We start from the raw sequence: 27,886 nt of genomic DNA, 5'->3' as shown, positions 1-27,886 counted from the left end.
GGCCATATAGGAGTCTTACTGTACTCCTCTCTCCTCTCTCTCTCTCTCTCTCTCTCTCTCTCTCTCTCTCTCTCTCTCTCTCTCTCTCTCTCTCTCTCTCTCTCTCTCTCTCTCTCTCTCCTCCCTCCCTCCCTCCCTCCCTCTCCCTCCCTCCCTCCCTCCCTCCCCCTCCCCAGATGACTCGATGCAAAACATTCACGATGATGTCATTTTTCATAGGTTCCAATCCCCTGCCGCCGCTCCATACTTCCCACAATCACTCTCATGATGGCCGGTGATGCATGGCAACTCATTAGCCAATCAGCAGTGGAGGGTCTACGGCAGTGCATACTAGTAGGAGCATACACCCGCTGCACTCAAACCCTGTTTTGACCCCCCCCCCTCCCTCCCCGCCCCCCGCCCCAGTGACGTTCAAACACACAACCGCGCGCAGGTGGTTCTATCCAAGTCTTGTCAGTAGCATTGTCAAACACGTAAGCCACGTAAGCCAGCACTGGATATTCTCAACAGTGGTCAGCATAATTATGTATTTATGTAGCTATTCTCAAAATATTACAATAACATATAACTCAATCTGCGGACAGAACTGTTTCGTCCTTTGTGGACTCATCAGCGCAGCACAGAGAAAATGAAATAGAACACAACAAATATCAAAGTAAAAAAAACATAGATTCAACATCCTACAAATCTTTTAAAATTCACGTTCCACACGAGGTAGCAAAGTATCTACAGTTTTGTGAAAAAATGAGAAAAAAGATTTTTTTAAAGAAAATTTCCTCGCCTTCTTCTGATAGACGTTTTGTATGTGGACATGATGGCAGAGCTAATAATTTTCATAGGTTTATTTCTGATAGACATTCACAACTATGACATACACAAGGCACGTTAGTAGGTCGGTGACGATGGGGCTGCCAGTTAGACCGGCTGAATGTGACCAACGGCACCAGATGATAGTGTGAAGTGGCGGCAGTACCAGCAGCAGAGAGATCAGTGATCAGCCAATAGAAACACAACACAACACAGGGCAAAGGAACACAGGAACACAACATTATAAGATGCTATCGCACACTCTCCAGTTCTTTTGCTCTTGTCTTGTTGCGTCGAGCTCTTTTTCTTCCCTGTTCATCGTGTGTGTGTGCGCGCGCGCGCGCGCGCGCGTGTGTGCGTGTGTGTTTTGGAAATCAGCCCAGTTTTACTGACTGAATCATGGAAGCTACAAGCCTACAAAACCCATGACTGCACGGCTTGCAGTCCAAGCTGATATCCGAATGATGCGCCGTATCACCATTCACTCTACTGAGTAACTCTGATGTAAAATTACGTGAACGACGCGCTACACCATAATGCATTCTCTCCGCGTGCACATACAGAGAGCTCCACACTCTGTCTGGTTAAGGGCCCTGACAGACTGCGGAGAAGGCATTCTTCCAACGGTACATAACCCTTAGTCCATAACCCCTAGAGTGTGCAACGCTGATCTTCGTCTTATGGATGCCCTGTGCGGCACGCTGCCTTCACGGCGTAGTGAAACGACGATCAAGCTGACTGGATTGGAGTTTTCCTAAGTTTAGCCTCAACCAGTTCACGCACAATACGGTAAGTTAAAAGGCAATGCCTGCGTACGGCGCAAACACGCACAAACCCAAATCTGAAGTCTCTGAAAAAAGCGGACTTGGTAGCTGGAAGGCGTAGCAGATCAATAACGACACAATGGCCCAGCTGATTCACCAGCGCTTGGCTACATAACGCGGGCAGCGCGCCGCGCCAGACAACATGTGTAGAGTTGCACACTCTTGGAGATATGCAGTAGAGTTAGCTCTCTGTTCACACAGCGCTCCATACTCTTGGCGATATGTAATCTAGATTATTCTTCATAACACAGTCGTGGCCAAAGAAATTCAACCCGCGGGTCAAAAAAACTCCCTTCAATCTAGGGTGCGTTTGGTTGGTACGATCTAGAACAGGATCGAACAGCTGGTGCACGTGGAGCAGCCTCATGCCAACCAAACGGTACTCCAGAAACAGAGCATATTTTTGTGAAAAATATGCCAAACTTGGCGCATTCTTCAAAATGTGTATGGGTCACCATGGTCACTGTGTACGGTACGACGAGTCCAACCCAAAAGCGTATGCACGTGATCATTTGGGACCAAAATCGATGTTCCCGCCAGGTTTCACTGTGAAAAAGTGAAACTGCTCGGGCTGCTCCGGCCTCGAGGCCGGAGCAAGCAGAACATGTTCTGGCCGACCCAGAACAGGTGCAGTCCCAACCAAACGCGCTGTTCTGGTGAATCCTGTTCTAGTTCGTACCAACCAAACGCGCCCTTAGACTACGTCTTTGGGAAATCCTCAAATATATTATATAATAATAATAATAAAAGCTTGCATCATGCACGGTCCAAAAAACCCATTCGAGGACCGCATAAGCCTTGGCGCTGATTTCAGCTCACAGGTCAGCTTTCTTTCTGTACTTGAAGTAGATATGGTCAAACATCAGTAATTTTAAAAATCACTGAAAAAAAGATGTTTATGTCAGAAGTGGGATTCGAACCCACGCCTACAGAAGTAGACTGCGACCTGAACGCAGCGCCTTAGACCACTCGGCCATCCTGACATGCACACAGACTTCCCAGTAGCGGTGTCCTTCGCACATGTACACCACTGTTCAAGGAAGCCTGACCATAAGTCTTCTAACGCCGGTCGCTGTGCAGCCCCAGATTTGAAAACACTGGGCTGTGCACTGGTGCAGGGTGCTCAATTAGTCAAGAAACAGTATGCTTAATTGAGTAGAACAGTGGGGTATCATAATCATATGTCACGTGTATGGACTATATCTGCGAGAAGCATGTAAATGCACGCATGCCAAATTGCACATTCTGCGATTGATTCTCCAATGAAAGTATTCACGTGCGTGACAGGCCGTGCAATCGGGGAACACTAGCCCGTTTTAAAGTAAGAGGACATTGTTGTGTTTGCAGTGGGTCTTGCCCTAAAGAGACTTAGAACAAGCCTGCCCCCTTGGACTGAGTTTGAGTGTCGTGGAGGATGAAAGGTAAGTGACATGTTTCATTTCGTGATTGGGCTTGAGTATATGACGCATGCACACCCAACCAATCAAAACGAGGCATGAACACCCAGCCAATCAAAACGAGGCATGAACAGCCAGCCAAGCAAAACGAGGCATGAACACCCAGCCAATCAAAACGAGGCATGAACAATTATTGAACACCCAGCCAATCAAAACGAGGCATGCACACCCAGCCAATCAAAACGAGGCATGAACACCCAGCCAATCAAAACGAGGCAAATGATAAAACAACCATAAAACACCCGTGGCGTTGAGTGCAAAGAAATTCCAACAAAGAAAATGAGAAAAAACTCTCTGATGATTCTGAGTTTCAAGTGCAGAGCGACTGGTGCAATACTTACTGTAAGACCTGCCAAGGCGACCACTCTGATAAGTCGACCACTCTGATAAGTCGACCACTCTGATAAGTCGACCACTCTGATAAGTCGACCACTCTGATAAGTCAACCACCTGTCCCAGAACACCCCTACGAGCAGGACCAAGGGATGTTGTGTCCAGCCAAACGACCCTGGATAAGGAGACATCTAGTAAGAGAGACCACGTTTTGAAGGTCCGTTGCGCGGTGAGCTTACACAGGTTTCTCTGTACTACTACTTTCACAACCTTAGGTTTTTCTTCTGGCTGCGTTTCACACACGCGTATTGTTTGCTCCTCAGAGAAAAAGTCACGGATACTGCCCCACCAGGGAGGGAAGTGTGCGTGTCAGGATGGCCGAGTGGTCTAAGGCGCTGCGTTCAGGTCGCAGTCTACTTCTGTAGGCGTGGGTTCGAATCCCACTTCTGACATCAGTATCTCTTTTAAGATTTTTTTAACAATGATAGTACACACTGGTGTCTGTCTACTACCGTACCGGTCTTACTCTTTTTCTGCTATGGGTCCACGGCGAAGCATTGTTATTGCATTTTATTGTTCAGTGGTCCCTTTATAATCCAGCACCATTTGTACTACGGACAATCTGCTGGATTAGGGAGGGTGCTGGATTAGGGAGGGTGCTGGATTAGGGAGGGTGCTGGATTAGGGAGGGTGCTGGATTAGGGAGGGTGCTGGATTAGGGAGGGTGCTGGATTAGGGAAGGTGCTGGATTAGGGAGGGTGCTGGATTAGGGAAGGTACTGGATTAGGGAGGGTGCTGGATTAGGGAGGGTGCGGGATTAGGGAAGGTGCTGGATTAGGGAGGGTGCTGGATTAGGGAGGGTGCTGGATTAGGGAGGGTGCTGGATTAGGGAGGGTGCTGGATTAGGGAGGGTGCTGGATTAGGGAAGGTGCTGGATTAGGGAGGGTGCTGGATTAGGGAAGGTGCTGGATTAGGGAGGGTGCTGGATTAGGGAGGGTGCTGGATTAGGGAGGGTGCTGGATTAGGGAAGGTGCTGGATTAGGGAGGGTGCTGGATTAGGGAGGGTGCTGGATTAGGGAGGGTGCTGGATTAGGGAGGGTGCTGGATTAGGGAAGGTGCTGGATTAGGGAGGGTGCTGGATTAGGGAGGGTGCTGGAATAGGGAGGGTGCTGGATTAGGGAAGGTGCTGGATTCGGGAGGGTGCCGGATTAGGGAGGGTGCTGGATTAGGGAGGGTGCTGGATTAGGGAGGGTGCTGGATTAGGGAGGGTGCTGGATTAGGGAGGGTGCTGGATTAGGGAGGGTGCCGGATTAGGGAGGGTGCTGGATTAGGGAGGGTGCTGGATTAGGGAGGGTGCTGGATTAGGGAAGGTGCTGGATTAGGGAGGGTGCTGGATTAGGGAGGGTGCTGGATTCGGGAGGGTACTGGATTAGGGAGGGTGCTGGATTAGGGAGGGTGCTGGATTAGGGAGGGTGCTGGATTAACAAATCTGATTTACTGCTGCAATGTGCATGAAGAGGACATTTTGGTTACTGAAAATTGTGCTGGTTTATAGAGGGTGCTGGTTTATAGAGGGTGCTGGTTTATACAGTGCTGGATTAAAGAGGGACGACTGTAGTTCTCATTTCAACTTGAAGAGTTTGCAGGCAACCTGCCTACACTCAAGAGAGCACTGCATTTCACACATTGCACTTGTGTGAAATGCAGTGCTCTCTTGAGTGTAGGCAGGTTGCCTGCAAACAATTCAAGTGCAATGAAGCTGCGCGAAGTGTCCTTCAAGATTTCTCACTTACAGTATGATGAAATGCGTAGTCCTTTCTGCGCTAATCATATACGATGCGTTGCTAGTTTATTAGGCTAAGGTTGCTTGTTTCTTCATCTGTTGTTCTATTTTGACTGCCGTGCCTGCAAAATGCAGCTATCAAAGAATACCCTGTATGAGAGAGCATCTCCTCTTTGCATGTTTCTGTGCAGCACCTCAAGCAGCAATATGTTAAACTGACCAAGCAAGAGCTCTGAAAGGACCCCCGAACACACACACACACACACACACACACACACACTCGCTGCACCGTACCTTGTCGAGAAGTTCGTCGGTCGCCACCCGTCGACGCCGCATGATGTCCCTGCACTTCTCATCAGCATCCCTGAGCGACCATCATGCAACAATAGCAGTACAGACAAAGTCAGATCAAGTATGAATCATGATGAATCATGTGTGTCGCAAAAGAAGGATCCACGAGCGGGATTCAAACCCAGCACCCCTGTCCTTCCGGGACAGTGCCCTTGTCGTGATTACATCACGAAGTTGTACACAATATCATGTGTAGGTTTGTGTGACGTTATCGTCCACGTAGCATTAGCCCTTTTGTTTTGTTTTGATTGTTTTATGGGTTTTACCTGTTTACGTCTGTTATCCAATCGTTTAGAAACTATACGAGAGTAATTGTGGAGCGAACCTGAGCAATATTCCGAAAACTATTCTCAAAACATTCCAGCCAAATTTGAAATATTTCAAAAACACTGCGCGTCTATAGTTTTGAAATGGACTGTAGTCGCAACATAAATTGGTGCCGGAACCATGTCCGAGTATCCAGGGAGTCTCCGAGTTTTAGCAAATAAAATTATTGCAATGTATTCTACTGTCCACGATGACGATACGAAGTGCCAACGTTTAGTTTCAGAAAGTTATCCATCTGACGACGCAGACCAGTGGGTCGGGATCCGGACCCAGTTTTGTGAACAGCATAGAGATGCCCTCAAGAAGTTAGATGCTGACCTAGATAAGTGCGGGGCTGAGTTATACGATTTCTTGGCTAGTGGAGCAACTCAAAAAAAGAAAAAGAAAGAAGATGAAGAAGAGTATGAAAATATGGCCAGTACGTTACCGTCGTACTTCAAAAATCTGTCCCTGCTGAGTGCTCAAGCCAACAGAGCCACAGCCAGCGCCAGTGCCCAGAATACCAGTACCAGCAGTCGAGCACCTGGAATTGACGCCCAGCAGCTGCTGACAATGCACACCGCAACTCAGCAACAAACACAGCAGTTGCTGTCAGCCATTGGGAAGCACACCAGCACGGTTGGCCAGCTGGCGGCCAACTCAGCACAGCCTGCACAGAGTGCTCATGGATCTGTAAAATTGCCCGTGCTCACAATCAGGAAGTTTGATGGTGACATACTTCATTTCACTGAGTTCATTGACATGTTTCAATCTGCGATCGGTACAAATCAAAGCCTGTCTGCCGTACAGAAACTGTCGTATTTGAGAAGTCATTTGACAGGCATGGCCCTGGATGTTATTGCCGGTATTCCCACCACCGATTCAAATTACCCCGTGGCGTTAGGATTATTGAAGGATCGCTTTGGCAAGAAGGATGCCATCATCGCAGCCCGATACCGCGCAATTACCGAAATGCCAGCGCCATCAAATAAACCTCACATGTTGCGGAGATTTACAACGAGGTGGAGGCTAATTTGCGCTGTTTGCAAGCGGAAGGTCAAAGTGTGCAACAGGAACTGCTGATTCCTGTCATCACTTCAAGTTACCAAAGTGCGTCATCGTACAACTTGAGACACAGAAACCCCACAATCAGAGTTGGACTGTTGATGAGCTGCGGAAACAGCTGGGAATCTACCTGGAGGTCCGTGAATCGGCCGAGCGACTGGCAGGAGACACAGCCAGCAAACCAGAGAGCACTCTGCCACGACCACCGCCTGTTTCCGCACAGCCTCATGCTGCCTACTCCCAACCTCCGGCCACGGCAGCCACGTTAGTTAGCTCTGTGCGGCGCGCCACTCCGAGATGCTTCTTCTGCAAGTTGCAACACTTCTCGGACACCTGCCCAACGTCCAACACGGTTTCTACCAGACAGCAGCAGCTACAAGACCACTGCTTTGTATGCTTACGGAAGGGACATTAGGCAAAGGACTGTACTGCTAGAAGACCCTGCTATCACTGCAATCTATTGACCCATCACCGTGCTCTGTGCCCTCAGAAATTTGGCTCATCACCAGTGTCAGCTACCGCAAGTACCTTCTATCCTACTCAGCAGCAGCAAGCGCCACAGAAACATACTACCGCTACGGTGCATGTTCAGTCCAAAGGCGTGAATCTCCCAACCGCCATTGCAACTGTCGCCGGGCAAGGCAACGTCTCAGACTGCCGACTGTTGCTTGACACCGGCTCAACTCGCACATTTATTCATGAATCGTTAGCTGCCTCTGTCAACGCAGCTGTTGTCGGTGAAGACGTGTTGTCCATCGCTAGTTTTGGATCTGCGTCCCGGCGAACGGTCACCCTGCCGAGAGTGGAGTTTTCCCTCCTATGTCGAGATGGATCAGCCTTGCCCGTAACCACCAATGTTATGCCGTGGATTTGTTGTCCCGTTGTCAAATCCCAAATCGACATCGACCAGTACCCTGAAGTCAAGAACATCCAACTAGCTGACACCATTGTCACCAAGCGTGAGTAGGTAGATATTGACCTCCTTATTGGCACGGATTTCTACTTCTCCATCATGGGCATCGGTCACATCCAACTCAACAATGGCCTGGTCTTGCTGAACTCCAAATTGGGATTTGTCCCAGCAGGCCCTACTGACACCGAGACAGATGACACTGTGGGCCACATCATGCTCACAGATGCTACCACCTTGCCAGACCCAGTGTTTGATCTCCAACGTTTCTGGCGACTTGAAGATATTGGTATCAGCGATGACATCAGTGATCCGCAGACAGCGGACGACATTGCCCTGGAACACTTTCGCAGCTCCTTGCAACTGATCAACGGCCGATATATGGTATCTTGGCCATGGAAAGATAGCCATACTCCACAACCTAATCTACCATAGAACTACGAGCTCGCCTTCGGCCGTCTCAAATCCTTAGTCAAACGACTCCAGCAGACACCACAAGTGCTTGAGAAGTATCATTGTACCATCACAGAGCAGTTAGCCAATGGCATTATCGAGGAAGTGAACCTTGATCACCAGGATGGGCCGATTCACTACATCCCCCACCACTGTGTTGTTCGCCCCAGCAGTACCACAACAAAGGTTCGTGTGGTATATGATGCTTCCGCCAGAACTCGCGCAGAACACAACAGCCTGAACGACTGCCTGCATCGAGGTCCGGTACTTCTGCCGGATCTGTGTGGTATCCTGGTGAGATTTCGGCTACACCCCATTGGCATTGTTGATCACTCGTTGGACCGGAGGGAATTCATACTTGTCAATTGAAATGTGGGCGATCATGCCAGCCAGCACAGCTCTCTCCACCCAATGTGTCCCCCCCCCCCCCCACACACACAGAGAAATAAATAAATAAAGAAAGAAAGAAAGAGAGAGAGAGAGAGAGAGAGAGAGAGAGAGAGGGAGGGAGGGAGAGAGAGAGAGAGAGGGAGAAAGAGAGAGAGAGAGGAAACACTCTCCCAACTCGGCCCGGCCAAGCCTTGAATATTTTGTGATTGGTACTAGGTCCAGAATTCTTCCCTTATGTTTTGAGACGGAGTACAAAAAGGACGAAGAAGAACTGCTTACAAACTAAGTATAGCAAGGTGGATATATTCTCACCTTTGTATGTGTTGCTTGGCAACAGCAAACTCAGCTTGCAGAGCCAGAGCTCGCTCCGTCTGCTCTTCGACTGCCTTGCGATAACGGTCTTCCAAACGCTGTCCAAATGCTCGGGTCTGCTGAAGAGCGTCGTCAAATGTTTGCTTTGAATCGTCAGATCTGGGCAATATGGTTTACATACACACACAGACACACAGGCACATGCATGCACACACACACACACACACACACGTTCTCACACAAAGACACACACAGACATAGCCACACAGATAGAGACGGAGACAGCGAAACAAACAGACACTCAGTGCATAGGAACAGAATGTCACGCTAGCGAAATCTCTATCCTAACCAAGAACAACAACGAGGTACAGTTCATTTCTTCAGACCTTTCCCATTTCACCTCCCTCAACCTTATCAATGCAGTTCATAACCTCTACTCTTCGAATGTGATGTCATCACATTCGAAGAGTGGGACTTGGCACTGCTCTCCTACCGTAAGAGTAACGTGACACATATCCAAGATCTACATGACTTGATAATTGGGGAAATTTTTTTATCCAGCCACCAGCTTCTACTCTTGAAAATACCGCCATTCCGGCAACAGGCTCTCAGCTGCACCAAATAGATGAATAAATAACTTTGCCAATATTTCGCCCATTGGGCATCATCAGCCCCTGTTGCCGGAATGGCGGTATTTTCAAGTGCAAGAAATACGCTGCAATGCAGTTTGGGAATTTTGAAGAAACACCAGCGTCTACTGTCATGAAAAAGGTCAATTTTTATCTGGATGTGTAGCTTGGCCTTAAAAAAAATACATGATGCATATGTGACATTCCAAGATTGTAATTTATGTATAGCGTAGTCTTCCCAGCTTGTTGTCTTTCCCAAGTATTTTTAGTTTTTTTTTACCCAAGTTTACGGTTTCATACAGATCCCCTCTCACAGGTTCAAACCCCAGACTCAGCAGCCCATTCCTGTTTTCTTTCACTGTAGACTCTGATGATGTAACGGCACCCATCTTGGATTCTTTATGCTAATGTACAAACGTGTCTCGGATACTGAGCCAGTAATAAATGTAAAAAAAAGAGAAGAAAACACACGAGAACGAGGTATGCAGCAACTTGTCAGTTTTGTGCCCTATTATCGCACCTTCTGACTGTTTATCATCTTGTTACAGTCGTGGATAGTTGCTACATAATTCATTCTCACGTGTTTTCTTCTCTTTTTTTTTGCAAACTTTTCTGTTCTTTTTTTGTTGTTCTTCTTTTTACTTCACTTGAGTGTGGTTTTGGGTTGGGGATGTCCCAGAAACAATGATGCCAGTGCTGTTGTGGCTAGAAACTAACTTGTACTACAGTACATTGGGAGAATGTTACACATGGTGGTAGCAGTATTTACTATTATTTTATCTAAAAGATTAAGTTATATTTTGAACTCACTCCCGACCGAGAGGAAAGTGTAGTTGTGTTCCACAGTGCTGAGTAAGCTTCCGCAAGATGGCCAATCGTGGTCAGGGCAAGCAACAGCCGCAGTGCTTGGGCTCTACCAGAAAGGTTTACTGGGGCACCAGGATCAGATTGACAAACTTGGCATCTGCATTTCGACAATGTCAGGCAGGCAAACAATTGGACGCCAGCTGATCAGCTGGCCTATATTGGTCTGTATCTATCAGACACTGCGCAATCGTACTATTATAGCCTTCCTGCTGAAACACGACAACAGTTGCCAGCCCTTCTGCAAGCGTTGGATCAGCGTTTCGCAGCTCCCCTGCATGTCGATCGCCACAGGTCTGAATTGCAGACTCGCCGCCAAAACCAAGGAGAGTCTGTATCCACGTATTGTGAGCAAATTCGGATACTGGCCTTGTTGGATGCTGGTGTTGGCGACTTACTGGCAAAGGATCAGTTTCTTAATGGCTTGGATGCCGTAAGTGAGGACAGCAGCCCCGGGAACTCTGGACGATGCTTTACAGCGGGCTTTCCACATATCCTCCATATTGGGAAACCGAAAGTATGCATAACCCACGAGCAACACAAGTTCAACCTGTGTATGCTGTGAACCGCAGGGATATGCCAACCTCTCGCCTGGAAGATACTATGCAGCGACTTATTGACAGGGTTGCTGCCCTAGAGACATCATTGTCGACCACTGCTACTGGAAGTCGAAGCACACCCAGGGAAAGTGTACCAGATTGCCGATGCTTTGTGACAGCAAAATGCACCTGAATGCCCAGTGCCCACATGCTGGGCCCACGTCCCAATGTTACACAACAGCCCAATACACAGAGCTGCTCAGCAGTCGGCTTGTCTTGTGACGGCAGTGTAGCGATAAAATTCCCAGAAGAGCGGTGGCATGCGAAACCCAACGACTAGCTCGAGACCCGTGTGGCATGAGTTACCATGGCGACCGGGTGCACTGAGCTAGTTCTCACAGCAGCCAAGCACTACAGACGGCTTGACCCAGGGTGCAGAAAGTGTGGGCCAGTGATTGGATTTACGGGGCAGCAACGTGGGGAAACATCGCGGGCAATACTTTTTCACATTCTCCCTAAACACTCGGATATTTTTCCTACGTACCAATGCCGCAATGTTATTCAAAGTGATGACAATCAGGAGAAAACATTCTTGGAACACTTGCTCACCTACTTTACCTTGATGTGTGTATAGAATACGAGTGCACAGTTGATCTTTTTTTTTATTGCCAAAAAGCCAACAACAATGTGATCACGCTTTCCCGCCAACTGACTTGACACTTGACTGACTCACGACTCACGTCAATCAGCGAAAAGGACGAGCTCCAGTGTGGGGAGCACCTTTCCTATAAAATCATCGCCGAAGTCGCTACCACTATCTTATGACCATGACATTGGTACATTGTTTCTCACTATAGCAATGCTCTCAAACTCAAGCTTACCTGTCTGGCTCCATTTCGGCTCGGATCATAGTGTTGGTGCGCTTGGAGAGGTTGCGGTGACATACCAGAAAGTGTTCAACCAGAGGGCTACGTCCCTTCATGTCAAATATCACACGCCGGTAGTCGGCGTCTGATCCTATCGTGTGCGACTGCGTGTGACACAGAGTTACACACAGTCACATGCAGACACAGGGAATGGGTGTTAGTGTTAGTAGGGGGGGGGGGGGGGAGAGAGAGAGAGAGAGAGAGAGAGAGAGAGAGAGAGAGAGAGTGTGTGAGAGAGAGAGAGAGAGAGAGTGAGAGAGAGAGAGAGAGAGAGAGAGAGAGAGAGAGACATGGACACACACACACACACACACACGCATGCACACGTTCAAGAAAAATGTCAACGACCACTTGCGGCGCAGCAAGTGGAAGTGGGCCACAGATAGGCTATGATCTCTCCATCGCAGCCAACACACCAGCCTAATTATACTGACCGCACTCCAGCTCCCTTCTACCCCTCTTTGATCCCCTTCGCTCAGCCTTAAAATCCGATTATCAGTTATCTCCATCTTCCTACGGTGCACTGCTTTTACTATTGTTTTGTCCTATCTCAATCTCAAATTCTCCCCATTATCGTTTGCAAAGCCGGTGCTTCCCTCTTGGATGCACAGGTTTCTTTTCTCCTATGTATCGGCGCACAGGAGTAACGATGATTCCGAGACCTTTGATCGGAGGAGTTACTTTTGCCCCGCCCTAACTTCCATCCAATATGCCACCGCCCCCGCTGTGCAGCATCTGATGGTACTGTGGTATTCAGTAAAAAAACAAAAACAAAAACAAAACAAAACAAAACACACACACACACACACACACACACACACACATGCTCATTGTTACCTTGGCCTTCACTTTCTTGTTTCGCTTATTCTGCTCCTCAATACGCTCAGCCTCCAGGTCACTGGCATGCAGCTGCTGTGCTACATGATCAGCAATGGACAGTGGAGCTGATGATGGTCTGGCAGGTTGGTCATCTGTACACACAATGAGCATTTCGACAGTAGTTGATCACTTGTACACGCAATGAGCATTGTCAGAGAGGTTTGGTACCGTATTTTCCGGAGTGCAAAAATGTCACGGTTCGCTTGAGAATCAGACTGAGTTCTCAGTATCCGTAGGAATGCCACCACCCTGCAACGGGCTAAGGCGCAGATGCAGCTCCTAAAGCGGTGGGAGGTGAGTAGATCAGACCCACCGGCAAAGTGATCAAAGACCGAAAACTCGGAGTATAAGTCACACTTTAGAGTTTCTTAACTATAAAGTGTGACTTAAAGGTTAGCAGCCTACCCATAAATTTCATATGGCATTCAATTGACCGTAACTTTGGTGTCTCTCAATGGATTTGAGTGAAATTTTCACCACACACTCCTGCCACTATGCTGGCCCTCTGGACATGATTTAAACGTTCTTGCGCCTCACTGACAGGCTTTCCAGGCCGGAAAAACTCAAAATTCCGGCATAGTGCCACGGTCTGCGAGCCACCCAGGAGCCTAAAACATGCATTTACAATTTGTTGCACATTTTCTTGCCCATTCTGTCCGTGCGCGGGATCCAAACCTAAAAAAAGTCCAGAAGCAGCCATGGGTGGTGAGATAGGGCCCCTCAACGTGGCCCTGGAATCTGTCACAACCCCACGAGTGGGCGTTCTCTCACAGACTCCCACATACCCAAGTCAATTTTTGAATTTTTTTAGGTTTAGGGTGTGCTACGAGGCCGTACCTTTGATACAACATCCAGTGCTGGGACCTCCACAGCAAGCCATTTCCACAGCGCTGCACACCAAATCCAGGACACCCTCAAAATCGGCAAAGACTACCACTCACGTTCCACTACTGCCTAGTACTGAATCCTACCCAGTGTTGCCACATCATTATAGCCAAATATCAGTAGGATGAAAAAAAATTAAAATGCATCATCCGGGGGCTTTGCCCCCGGACCCCCCCCCCCCTCCTTCATAGTAACCCCAATACACAGATACACAGACACACACGGGCGCGGAACTGTTAAGAAAACCTTTCACGGCTTTGCATGAGACTCAGGCTGAGTTTGCCGATTTTCCCCGGGCAGCTGATGATTCGCTTAGCGCCTTAGGAGAGAGCTATGGAAACACTCGTGATGAGCAGTAATAGCCAAAAATCTGGACCATGACTTCTAAACCAAGCACAAGGGCAAACTTGGATACTTTCATGGCTGTTGTCGGCAGGAGAAGGTCAATTGTCAGCAGGTCATTACAGGCCTCAAAAATCGGCAGGCTACTGACATGTCGGCAGGTGTGGCAACACAGATCCTACCCGACTTCTTGACACGACTCAAACTTGCCAAAGTCACTAAATCAACGTCTACTACAATAATCAAGCCACATATCTGCAACGTCAGAGGGTGCTGGCAAAAGTCCTGCTGCACGTGGCTAAAAAACGTGATTTTTTGGACTTGGAGCAAAATTCTGCACACTTTCGCGTGTTTCTATGATACGACAAGTTGCGCACGGTCTGCTCAGATTCAAAAACAGTGCTGCCAAAAAATGACAGAGCGCAACAAAAAATCTTTCCTTGCAAGGGCACATTTTCGGCCATAACTCTTGAACGGCTGGTCAGATCGAGGCAACATTTTCAGAGATTTTGCAGCTATTCATGCTCTTTCAACTGATGTAGCACTCGATATGAATTTACAAATTCGACTTTTTAGGGATTTTACGACCAGTCTTCCCCCTTAAACACCGGTAATTCACCCAAAAAAAGTTGGTGCGGCTTATACTACGATAGTCAAATCAACGGTGGTAAAGAGGGAAAATGTCCGTATTTCGTGACCAAAAATCTGGGTGCGGCTTATACTCCAATGTGGCATATACGGCAACTGATCTGGCTCATTAGACATTGTATGGCCGCACTACCTTTCACTTTTCACACAAGGCAATATGCTTTTAAAATACTGTATATTATAAGTACAAATTTTCGTTTGGAATTAGCTTTCGCTATATTCATTAGGGGGCACGAAATAACTAAAGTTTGTACCAAACTAAAGTTTTTTTTCTGAACGTTCTGGGTGATAGACCTCGACCAAAAAAAAACTAAATTTAGCACGTAACGAACCTGCTGGTCGAGTGATCTAACGAAAGATTTCGTGAACGGAAATTTGTACTTCTACAGCATCGATGAAGGTGGGATGGAGGACAAGGTGCATTCAAAACACACACGATACCTGTACACAAACTCATGGGATTGCATGTTGCTGCATGCCTGACCGCTCACTTCTTTCAACATGGCAATGTACACACATTCATACAGCTAGTAAAGTCTGTGTTCGCACTGAACTACGGGAAAACCAGCAGGCGGGGCATGGCATGTCACAGTACCATCTGTGCGTGTGTTTGTGTGTGGGCCAATGGGGCATCATCAGTGCAAGTACGAGCTGACATGAGCAGATCTGGGAAGCAAGTACGCTCATACCTCAGTTATCCAGACCCCGAAGTTACGGGCACTTCCGTCCACCGGGCACCCTTTGGGCAAGTTCCAGTGGAAATATTACTACTCTTTTTGTCACATTTTGTGGAAATAATGACGTCATATGCCATATCTATGGCCTTTCCCCATCAAAATGTATGTGATTCGGAGTTATGGACATTTCAAAGTTACGGGCAGTGCCCGGTCCCGGACCACCCGGATAAACGAGACATGAATGTAGTAATGTCCATAACTCCGAATCGCATACATTTTGATGGGGAAAGGCAATAGATATGGCATATGACGTCATTATTTCCACAAAAGGTGACAAAAGAGTGGTAATATTTAGACTGAATCTCACTCAAAGGGTGCAAAGAGTAGTAATATTTAGACTGAATCTCGCTCAAAGGGTGCAAAGAGTAGTAATATTTAGACTGAATCTCGCTCAAAGGGTGCCCAGTAATATTTAGACTGGAATTCGCCCAAAGGGTGCCCGGTAGGCCGAAGTGCCCGTAACAAAGAGGGTCCGGACAACCGGAGATATGCGTGTACTTGGTATCAGCACGGTACACTGGACAGAGTACTGCACAATCCTTACTCTTGCCGTTGGCTGCCGCTCGCTTGCGCTGTGATGACACTGGTCTGGCACTGGGATGTCGCCTGCCGGACGTCGCTCTCGGCTGACCTGCGGTGGCACGTTGCAGTGCGCTGGTAATACGCTGCTGTGCCACCCCCACTGCAGCTGCAGTCGTTGTTGTCGTTGTCTGATCGTGCGGTTTGAGCGGTGGCAGCAGGTCGAGATTCTGCAGGGCCTTGCGATACAACACAATGTTAGTGTCGGAGGGGATGTGTGCAACGGGACGGCACACGCCCAGCTTACTCAGCGGCCACTGGGACCAGTGAAAGCGCGGCGGACACACAATACCTGGTGTGAACACAACACACATGCACACACACAACTTTAAAATCAATTTGTATTTTTGAATTTGTCAGTTCATCTCCCTGATGACGGAGCAGCATAACATGTGCTCTGGCTGAATGAAAAAGTGAAGTACTTGGAGAAAGAAAGAAAAAAAGATTGGTGGGATACGTATTTTCCCTGCAAAGATAACATGTACCGGTATGCACGCACGCACGCGGGAACGCACCAATGAACATGCCCCCCCCCCCACACACACACAGACACAGAGATCTTTACCAGATATCCACTGCCAGATAGTGTTAGCCACATCCGTCCTGAAGTCATCATCAAAGAGGCCGCGGGACGACGGGAACATTCGACAGAACGAATACAGCAGAGATTGAGAGAGGCAGTGAGGGTATAACTGTAGGACAAGACAACATCATAGACAACAGCACAGACAACAGCACAGACAACAGCATAGACAACAGCACAGACAACAGCACAGACAACAGCACAGACAACAGCACAGACAACAGCATAGACAACAGCACAGACAACAGCATAGACAACAGCACAGACAACAGCACAGACAACAGCACAGACAACAGCATAGACAACAGCACAGACAACAGCACAGACAACAGCACAGACAACAGCACAGACAACAGCATAGACAACAGCACAGACAACAGCATAGACAACAGCACAGACAACAGCACAGAAAGATACTATTCAAATTTCATGTACACAGCCTCCAAACAATCTACAAACTGTAAAATGGCTAATTTTGACAGGGAAAACTTATATGCCGTGGTTGGCTATCACGCCTCTCTCGCACTTTGTGTGCCAATTGGTCATGTGCCACGAGTTGAGTGTAATAAATAAACAAAATTTAATACATAAAAACTCGGATGTTGAGCCAATAGTAATATGGAAAGAGAAAAAGACCTAGAAGTTAGTCGAATGTCTCAATATCCTTGTGAGTTTGCGCCTTGTTCTCGCACTATCTGACTGTATATGATCTCGTTACCTTGGTGGACTGTTAGTCATAACTAGTAACTTATAGGTCTTTTTCTCTTTCCATATACAGGTCCTCCCTCATTATAACGAGTCCGGTTAGTACATAAACCCCGTTAGGGGTCGTCCGTATTTTTCGAAAAATTAAAAAATCCGTCCTCAGGCAGAAAGGGGGTGGGTGGTCAAGAGCGCTGGCGGAATTTAATTTTTTGATTTTTCGTACTTTTTTTTTTTTTTTTTCGTCAGTGACTTCATACACTTGTTGCACTGACATGTAGTGCACTGTAGACGTAGTGTAGGATCGCAAACACCAGCATGATATACCGGTACATGACTCTTTTGTAGGACGTGCATGGCCGTCGGTAGACCTCCTACTCACTTTACTTAGCTACTAGTACTTGACATACATGTACATGTACATGTACATGTACATGTAGGTGCAATCAGTGAACATGGGGTCAGGAGTCAGGAGTTCTTATTTTCGAGCTGGGCAACGGTAAAAATCAAAAAATTAATGGGAAAAAATGGGAGGTGGGTGGGTGGGTCAGAGACAATTTTGCACGAGGACGGATTTTTTAATTTTTCGATAATTACGGACGACCCCTTAGTAAATAGAAATCTGAAATCCCTTGGCGAAACGTGGTCTATACAACTGTTTACAGGTCCGGTTACAACATAATCGGTTAGTACATAAAATTCGTAATACCGACCCTTTGCCCAGGTCCCTGGAGTGCCAAACCCTCAGTATAAGATAATACTGACCATGCAGGACCAAGGCCAAAACACGTACTTGGTCCGCCAAGTTAAAATTGGCGCTTATCTTCTCACTTGGTTTTTGGTGTTCTGCCTGTGCCACACGGCATGGAACCACCGATTCACCATCCGAACATAACCATTGACCATTGCATCCGACGACATGGCAGCACAAACCATCACAGAAGTTGCGATCGGTTCGTTTGAGTCTTTTTGACGGAGCTGCCGCCGACGAACACTTCCGTCAGCGCAAGAAAACACTGCAACCTCCGCTCGAGTCCGTAAAATAGGTCAGGATGTTCGCATTTCAGAGCGATGGAGAATTCAGTTTCTGTCTACTTCCAGCTGTCTATGTATAATAAATGTAGTAGCCTCAGGATTTATTGCAATTATATGGTATGTAATTGCAATAAATCCTCCACCTCTACATTTACTATAATTATACATATAAATAAATAAGTACATGTAATATTTAACTCGGATGGTGAGCCAATTAAATAATTGTGAAAAGAAGAAGGACAAAATCAGTCATAACTCGTAACATTTCGTCCTTCTTCTTTTCACAAGTACATGTAAATAAATAAATAAATAGTCGACGAGGAGATAACCGTAAGATAGTGAAGACGAAGAACTGTTTGTTTTGACAAACATGTTAGTCACTTAGAAGTTGTTTGTTTTGACAAACATGTTACTCACTTAGAAGTTGTTTGTTTTGACAAACATGTTACTCACTTAGAAGTTGTGACTTCGGCGGTATTAGTCATGCCTCGTTGGAACAACCAACTTCATGACATGAAACTCAGTTGATTCAATGTCTAATTCCTCTTTGTACTTCTGAACTGTACAACTGCTACGCAGTACTTTCCGTTTTAGTAATAATTAGGCTTCATCAATGTTCTCTCCGTTCAAGTAATTTATTTGCGTAGTAACGGACTTTTGAATCGTTATCTTTTGAATCTTGGTCTGCTGCGGACTGTGCACGTGTTTCTGTACATCAGTAGTATACGCTAGCGTTGTACATCTTGTATGATGAATTTGTACGTGCATGCATGCAGGCATGCCAGCTTGTATTTCTGAGGGTCTTTTGGGGTTTTTAGAGTTTGTTGGTCATGGAGGTTTGCTTCGACTTGTAATTCATATTTTGCTCTCCCAATATAATTATAATGAAAATCTACTCGTGTAACCAATAATGGTTGTTGAGGTTGCGCTGATGTGGGGTTTCACGGGGTGAACGAGCTAGTTTGGTAACAAGTGGTGCCGAAACCCGGGAACGAACACTAACAGTCAGTTGAGGAACTGGAAACTGGAGTTGTGACAGTACGAGTACTGGTCATCTTGTCAGTGAAACTGGAAAATTTTGTGAAGCCCTACAGAGGTAGGCCAGAGGAGTCATGGGACACCTTCTGGGAAAAGTTCGTAGTATTGGCAGATGTGTTTGGATGGACGGACGAGGCTGCAATGATGAAGCGCTTGCCTTTGTTTCTGGAAGGTGACGTATTCCTTGTGTTCAGTAAAATGGAAAACGCTGACAAGGAGTCCAAGGACAAAGTAGCTGCGGCTATGCTGAAGTCCTTTGGAGCGTCCAAGAGTGTAGCGTATAGATCCTTTACGACCAGGCGGCTGCGAGAAGACAAGAGTGTGGATGCTTTTGTGGCAGATTGGAGACGCCTGCTGATCATGTCTGGTCACACTGACACCGGCGATAACGATGCTATGGTCATCGAGCAGATGCTGGCAGGTGTACCGATTGATATTGCGCAGCAAACCCGGTTGGCCTTCGCTGGAAAGGAGATGACGGTGACGGGATGTGCTGATGCAGTTCGAGCACTCGTCTCAGTCCAGTCACCGTCAAGGAGTGTGGCTGCTGTCGCTACCAGTCGGCGTACTGGTGGATTGTGTTATACGTGCGGTGAGACTGGGGCGAGTGACCTGAGCAGTTGGGCAGAGCAGTTGTCACGACGTTCTGCAAGTATCCGCGACCTAATTGATGAAGAGCTGTCTTCTGCCGATTTCGTGGAACAACCAGATCCCTGCCCGTATGCAGTTGGCGATGCCATTCTCTTGGAAGTGGGTGTACGACGCCAGAAGCGTCTCCCTCCCTTTAAGCCTGGCTGGTATATTTCTCGTATCATATCGAAGTCTACCGTCGTGATCTCTAAATCTGGCCGACTTGACAAGGTCATCAACATAGACTCTATTAAGCCTGATCCCATTCCGCTAGCCGACCCTGAATGCAGTCTACAAACCTCAGAAGATTCCTGTAATGTCTCTGACAGTGAGACTGACGAGGGTGTGCGCATTGAAATCAATGTGGGTCATGCAGTGGATGTGCCAGATCACGCTCCGCATGGCTTGCGGAATCGTAGCACCTAGCAAGCCCCTCATCGCTATCGTGAGTAACAATAAGTTTTAAATGTACTGGAGTAATGTTGTCAGGTGATGGAGTGAAGAGGAAGAACTGCTTGTTTTGACAACATGTTACTCAGTTGATTCAATGTCTAACTCCTCTTTGTATTTCTGAACTGTACAACTGCTTTCCAGTACTTTCCGTTTTAGTAATAATTACGCTTCATCGATGTTCTCTCCGTTCAAGTAATTTATTTGCGTAGTGACGGACTTTTGAATCGTTATCTTTTGAATCTTGGTCTGCTGCGGACTGTGCACGTGTTTCTGTACATCAGTAGTATACGCTAGCGTTGTACATCTTGTATGATGAATTTGTACGTGCATGCATGCAGGCATGCCAGCTTGTATTTCTGTGGGTCTTTTCGGGCTTTTAGAGTTTGTTGGTCATGGAGGTTTGCTTCGACTCGTAATTCATATTTTGCTCTCCCAATTTATAATGAAAATCAGTAATGAAAATCTACTCGTGCAACCAATAATGGTTGTTGAGGTTGCGCTGATGTGTGGTTGCACGGGGGCGAACGAGCTAGTTTGGCAACAATAGCTGTGAACAAAACGAAACCCGTGCTCATGTCACACAACAAAGTAACAACATTGAGAACATTTTCCATTGATGAATGTGACAAGAAAACATTCCGGAGTTAAACCACTGTCACTTTGTTGTTTGACATGAGCACGGGTTTCATTTTGTGCAAAACTTATAACAACCGATTTTACAAATTGGTGTGGAATTTATGTGCGGCAAGAGCTGCATAATTCACCTGAAACATATCGTCCCGGTATTCCTCCATGCTGGGCGAATCCAGCATCCATACAAACGTGTCGGCAATGCGTGAGAAGAGCAGGTCCTGATTCTCTGCATCTGGCTGCAAATAGAGAAACACAGGGCAGAAGAGAGAGAGAGAGAGAGAGAGAGAGAGAGAGAGAGAGAGAGAGAGAGAGAGAGAGAGAGAGGGAGGGAGGGAGGGAGGGAGAAAGGAAGGGAGGAAGGAAGGGAGGAAGGGAGGAAGGGAGGAAGGAAGGGAGGGAGGGAAGGAGGGAGGGAAGGAGGGAGGGCAGGAGGTAGGGAGGGAAGGAGGGAGGGAAGGAAGGAGGGAAGGAGGGAGGGAAGGAAGGAGGGAGTGAAGGAGGAAGGGAGCGAAGGAGGGAGGGAGGGAGGGAGAGAGACACAGAGAGAGAGAGAGAGAGAGAGAGAGAGAGAGAGAGAGAGAGAGAGAGAGAGAGAGAGAGAGAGAGAGAGAGAGAGAGAGAGAGAGAGAGTGCATTCTCTTGTCAAACATGTGTTTACAGCAGCCCGTCCATTAGTATTGTGGGTTACCACTATCCAGACACACTCAGAACGTTTGAATTATTCCCGTCATGTCCCGGCAACCTCTTAATGCTGATAGTATAGTAGCTAGGAGACACAGATTTCTTAATTTAAATTTTGTGATTTTGACTTGCACTCTGCTAAGCTGTTCGCTGGCTGGGTTTGGCGTCCACAGAAGTTGGTGGTGTGTCTCTGGCTTGTTTTTTTCGCAATGGACACTTCCCATGCACAGGTACCCCTCTCGTGTTCGTTGGCCAGATTAATTCCAGTTTTGAGCTAGGCTCCAAGACCCGCCACACCATCATCCATGTATACTTCAAGCTGTCTGATGCCCTACTCTCCCGCACATCCCTGTGTGTGCTCGGATTGTGACCGCCCAACTGGCCTTCTGCTTGCCGAGTTGAGCGCAAGCAAGCCAGCACCAGAACCCACCATCGACCAGATTCGCGCCGAGCTGCTGGGGGAGTTTTCAGACGTGTTCGATTCAGAAAGTCTGATTCTCACACCGGCTACTGGCAAATACCATTCAGTGAAGCAGCACGGCCATTGACCACATTTATACCCCACGGCCCGGCCGTTATCAGTACTTGTGTAATCCGCAGGGCCTCATCTTGGCCGGAGATGAATACAACCGCCGTATGAGGACGCCATTCGGCAACATTACAGCACACACACACACACACACACACACACACACAAACACGCACACATACACACACACACACACACATACACATATCCCTCCCCCCCCCCCCACACACACACCCATTCCTTACACTGAAGTGCTCCAGAAAGAACCACCAGAAGACATCCTGCAGGTCAACAACAACATCAACGCCATGGCCAATACACATACACAATTACAGACGGAAAGACACAGAGACACACATGCACACACACACACACACACACACACACACACACACACACACACGATCAGTGGACCCTTTTAACCAGCATGGTTACCATGATAAGAACTGGACACAACAAAGCAAACACATGCGTCTCCACAATACTGCAAGCGAGAGCACTGGCTAAGACTCCTCAAAGACATATTGTGGCAGTAGTGCACACTCGACTATCACAGGCAGACACTGATTGGATGTCTCCATGGCAACCATCACATGATACAACACAGCACAACACCAAGCAGACAGTTGAAACTGCAATGCACATACGTGTACATGTAAGCACACACACACATACACACACACACACACACACGCACCACACGCACCTGTAAGAGGAGTATGGACATTTCGTTTGTCATCACTTGCCGCCATTTCCGCTTGAAATCGTCCTGACAGGGGCAAAGACACACAATGCACATGTGTATCAAAGGAAGGAACTCGTCTTCTAGCTTACAGACACCCTTTTTGACAGCTTTGGGGCAAGGTTGAAGGTGCACTCCGAAGGAAATTACGTCCAGGCTGCAACCATTGTTTTGGTTGGGAGGGTACCGGTCTTTGCAATCATATTTATTCATTTTATTATACTAAAGTATATAGACAACACCTGGCACGTCAAAAGACAGCCAATTATTCTGTTGAGATGAAGGGTGAGAGTCAACTATGGCAGAATAGAGCATACAGAGAGGGAGGAGAGAGAGAAAAGAGAGAGAGGAGGAAGATATGAATCATTCTTTACTTGCACACCCATACTTACTGACACCTCAAGATGGCTGACGGGCTCGCTGAGCAGTTCTGCTGGCTCAACCACCACTGGCAAGCTAGTTACTTCGCCCACGTCAAAACCCGGATACTTGACCGACTAGCGCCGGGTGACCATGGTGCACACAGGCAGTTGCGTGAAGAGAGGAACAAATAAGCAGACACAGAGAACATGGCATAAGATGCTTAATTCGAATCGAATGTTCGGTCGACCAACATCACTCCAGAGCAGAGCGCAGGGAGTTGTTTGAGCTGACAGCTGAGAGTTTCGCTACCAGATAGATGTACAGGCTTAGGAATTTGGTTAAGAATCGAAAGAGTTCTGCCCCGTGGTGTTCACCCTGCATACAATGCCATTCATAGATCAATATCAAACTATGGGCACCGACGGCTTTGAACTACTCTGCAAGTCTGTGACACTCCAGCAATGAACATGACAGTAAATACTGACTCGCTATCCTGCCATTGAAAAATAGCTAAATTTGCACTTCCCCAGCATAGTCACCAGAAGAGAAGACATGGCTTACAGAGATGCCGCGTGGTTGATCACCGTGTCTCCCTCGCCTCCCTGCGCCGGGTCTCTGCCGAGCACCTCCACCAGCACCTCCCCTGGTGCCGTGCATGGCTCCACTGGCGACGGTGGTGGCCATGGCTGTGTCCATTCTCCCCAAACCACCCGGTGCAACAGCCTCCTCAGGAACAGATGGCTGAAGAATACCTGAACAAACCAAAGAAACACAGAACAACCCCAAGAGAGAGAGGGGGAGAGAGAGAAGGAGAGAGAAAGAAAGAGAGAGAGAGAGAGAGAGAGAGAGAGAGAGAGAGAGAGAGAGGGGGGGGGAGGGAGATGGTACAATAAATACATCATGGGAGGCCAAGTTGACTCTCACCAGGTAAAGTCAAAGGTATGCAGCACCACATGCACATATACAGGGAAAAGATTAGAGCTGGTACACTATTGAACTGAGCACTTCCAGGCAGCTTAGTTTTAGTCTACACTGTACTTGCGATAAATCCTGCCCCATTTAGTCACACATTCCCGATAAGTCCACACCTTTGTAAATGGTACAGCATGTTTGTGTGTGTAAGTCCACAGTGTCTTCATAAATCACACACTTGCGATAAAGTCGCGCAAGCTTGCCACCAGGGCTAACTGCATTACTTTTCGAGCAAAGACAGTGGGTAAAAGGCAATTATGCCTGCAGCCATACTCCTACGCTCTATGTTTTTGTTTTGTTTTTTGTTTTTGTTTTTTTTTTTTTTTGCACCATAGAATTTCAAGCCTCTTTTAGGGGAGAAAATTAACACAATGGATAAAATGCAATACAATATACACTGGAGAAGAAAACAGGAGAATGCATGTGTAAAATAAAGATCTACATGTATGTTCCACATATCAATTCAAGCACAGCCGCCCACCACCACAATCAGGCTGACAGCAGCAGCAGCAGCTTACCGTCACCAGCAGCAGCAGCGCTCTGTGCCGCTGTTGCCGTGACGACGCTGGAGTCGCGGGACTCACCGCCGCCGCCACCTCCCCGTGTGGCAAGGCGCGTCACGCCGCGCACACCTCTGCTAGGTCCGGTCATGATATGCAGCTGGTTAATCTGCTCAATCAACGCGTCGATGTTCGCCGCCAACCTTTCCAAATCGGAGAAGTCCAGCTCTGAAGCCAGAAGCAGGGAAAAGAAGTGCGACACATGTTGGAAATGTGCTGGAAAGTTGCACAACACATATCATGCACATACTGGAAGAGACGTGTACTCATTAAAAGTGGAAGAACTGCCACCCATCTCTTGATCAGTATTATTTTCATTCATGTTTCCGCGTTCCCTTATCAAGTGCAGTACAGACAGCTAGAACCAATGAATGGTGTGGATGAAATAGCACCACAAGGGTGACAAGTTGATAACCATTACAACTACATGTAAGTGACTTCTTGTCTCTCCCTCCCCCCCCCCCCCCCCTTATTATCTTGTAACAGTCGTGGATAGTTGCTTCATAACTCGTTTCCATGTGATTTCTTCTATTTTTTAAATTATATTCACTGGCTCAGTATCCGAGTCCCGATAATTAGAAGTTTTTTTCTCTCTGGCGTTTTAGGATTCGAATCATCAGGATTCCACCCATACTAATACAGGCCAATCATCCCGGTTTTCCCGGGGAAATCCCGGGAAAACAACATTACTCCCGGGATCCCGGGGATTTCAAGCAAACTCCCGGAAAAATCACGTTTTTGTCTGATCCAGGTTTTTCCTGAAAACTCCAGTGACTCGCCTCCAATGTCTCGGTTTTTCACAAATATGTACGGTGTGCACTCGCATTTGGAACTCTGCACGGAACTTTCAAGACCTGACCAGCCTAGCCTGCATGATCTGCACCGACAAGGACGCTGGGCACCCGCCGACTGATCGAACTGTAATGCAGGGTCAAACTGTGCTGTACGGAGAGTCCAGAATCCTGTGCCGTCGAACGTTTTTGTTGGCGGGAAAAGCTCTTTTTCACGTGTTTTCGTGCCATCCTGGGATTTTGAGAGAATTCCAGGGATTCCGCATGTCTTGTCCAGGGATTGAGATTTTGGTGGTTGGTCAGTATGTGTACTACTGGTTTTCTTCTTCGGTTGCCTCGTTCTTCTACAGCTTTGCTGATGGGGCTTGAGGCTTGTAAGCAATACCAATAGCAGCAGAAGTCAATAAGTAACGACTTCTGGGTCAAAAATGTCCACGTGGATCCACAGGCCCAGTGCGAAGCACAGTGTCTTGCAGTTAGGCGGGCCGACCCTGGTGTCAAATGCTGCTATAGATTTTTGAACCAGCAGCCACAGTGCCCCCGGGCAGGAGGGTCTAGTTCAATCACTACGGGGGGGGGGGGGTACGGGTGGATATCTCAACCCACCATGAAGGAACCTACCCAAGCGGGTAGACCCACACAAAAGCTGGATCCGTGTGTCTTTGCCGAAATCCACCGGGACTCGAACCCGGGACCTTTGTTATAGACCAGTGACGGTCGAAAACTACAACACTGGTAGGTTGTGGCGTAGTCGTCATTCCAGCAAAGACAGTTCAACTTTTTTTTAGACTTTGAAACTGCTCACGCTTCTTGTGAACTCACACAGGCTGCTGCAGTGTCTACTCTAGGATTTCAAACCAACCTGGTACACGTGTACCTGGTACAACTCGTCCAACCGGGTCAGAGCCGGGTACGTTCAAGTGCGGCTACTGCATGTACATCAGGGAGTCGTAAATATTTGAGGGCTCCCTGATGTATAATAATTACTATTTTCCCAACCGGGTCACAAGTGACCCGGTGTTCTTTTCCAAACAGGTCCAAGTACCCCCAACCGGGTCGCTGGCCCGGCTCTGGAGCAGACACTGTCAGCTGGGATGAAATCCTCATAATGTGTACACATACACACACACACGTACACACACACACACACACACACACACACACACACACGTACAAACTTAACAATGAAATTGAAGGAGCTGAAATTTTGTTTGATACACTCGAATCATGAATTCATGAACATTAATAATAGCCGTCACTCACCAGACTTTTCTCTCAGACTCTCTGCAATCTCCTCTTCCGTTCCAACTAGAGTCTCAGCATGGTAGTCAATCTTGTATCGACCTAAAAAACTGTCAGGGATTTCAGGAAATAAGGTGGAGAGACCCTCGCGTTTCAGCCACTCATCACCGTCACGAGGAGGTGGCGTGGGTTTGGGCTTTATCACAGGGGACGGCTCGCCGACGCCCGCAGAGTTTCCACTCCAAAATGCCATTGCTATTACCGGCACTTGCGGAGTCTACTGCTGGAGCTGCCTGCACTACGGTTGTTTCGCCGACACTGTGACAGCTCAGAGTAATAGTCGTTTACAAAATAATTCAACATTCAGATGTTGGAGAAGAGAAGGGAAAAAACCAACTCTTGAACTGCCTCAAGCTCCAAACCACTCAGTGGAAAATCGACATTGTGGATTTGTGGTTCTGTATCTACCGGTAGTTGGATGACATTGGGACAACAAACTGTTACACGGCACGGGGACTTGTGTTTCTAATCACGAATCACTCCCTCGTCTGCTGTTTTGAATCAGATCCAGGGAGTCCCATGTATATGGCCTATCCTGTCATGAAGAAAAAGGATTTGAACAATACATGAATAGCCATGTACAGTACATCATGTACCATGCTTGTTCAAAAATGCCGCAGCTATGCTTTTGTACCGTACCGCGTCGCTTGCGTCCCAAGGTGTCGATGGCAACATCGTCTTGCCTGCACAGGCGCGTGTTTCTTCCGTTCATAGCGTTGCTCAGCCACTGCTCACTAGCGCTATATCGCGCACCCTCTACCGCTTTTTTCATGTCCACGTTGATTTTGCGTTGATTTTTAGGATTCTCTCAGAAATTTGATTCCGTCCTTGATTATTCTGCTCAGTATGGACT

General features: G+C 47.5%; 1 protein-coding gene and 2 non-coding genes across 3 annotated transcripts; 1 reads left to right on the top strand and 2 right to left on the bottom strand.

Moving 5' to 3' along the window:
* Positions 1-434: 434 nt before the first annotated feature.
* On the bottom strand, positions 435-27,578 carry LOC135819168 (uncharacterized). Its single transcript, XM_065332326.1, has 14 exons — positions 26,995-27,578; positions 24,899-25,108; positions 23,970-24,160; positions 23,438-23,542; positions 23,010-23,072; positions 22,549-22,584; positions 21,225-21,329; positions 16,585-16,711; positions 15,985-16,311; positions 12,787-12,920; positions 11,905-12,053; positions 8,992-9,150; positions 5,499-5,568; positions 435-924 (listed from the first exon to the last, which is right to left on the bottom strand). The coding sequence occupies exons 1-14, from the start codon at positions 27,224-27,226 to the stop codon at positions 916-918; spliced, it is 1,917 nt and encodes a 638-aa protein (XP_065188398.1). The 5' UTR covers positions 27,227-27,578; the 3' UTR covers positions 435-915.
* Positions 2,531-2,614, bottom strand: Trnal-cag (transfer RNA leucine (anticodon CAG)). Its single transcript has one exon. It is a non-coding gene; the product is annotated as a tRNA-Leu (tRNA).
* On the top strand, positions 3,790-3,873 carry Trnal-cag (transfer RNA leucine (anticodon CAG)). Its single transcript has one exon. It is a non-coding gene; the product is annotated as a tRNA-Leu (tRNA).
* Positions 27,579-27,886: the final 308 nt, after the last annotated feature.

This window comes from Sycon ciliatum, chromosome 6 (genome assembly GCF_964019385.1).
Source record: "Sycon ciliatum chromosome 6, ocSycCili1.1, whole genome shotgun sequence".
Classification (NCBI taxonomy): domain Eukaryota; kingdom Metazoa; phylum Porifera; class Calcarea; order Leucosolenida; family Sycettidae; genus Sycon; species Sycon ciliatum.
Note: the sequence above shows the minus strand (reverse complement) of the source record. Positions and strands in the feature narration are given on the sequence as shown.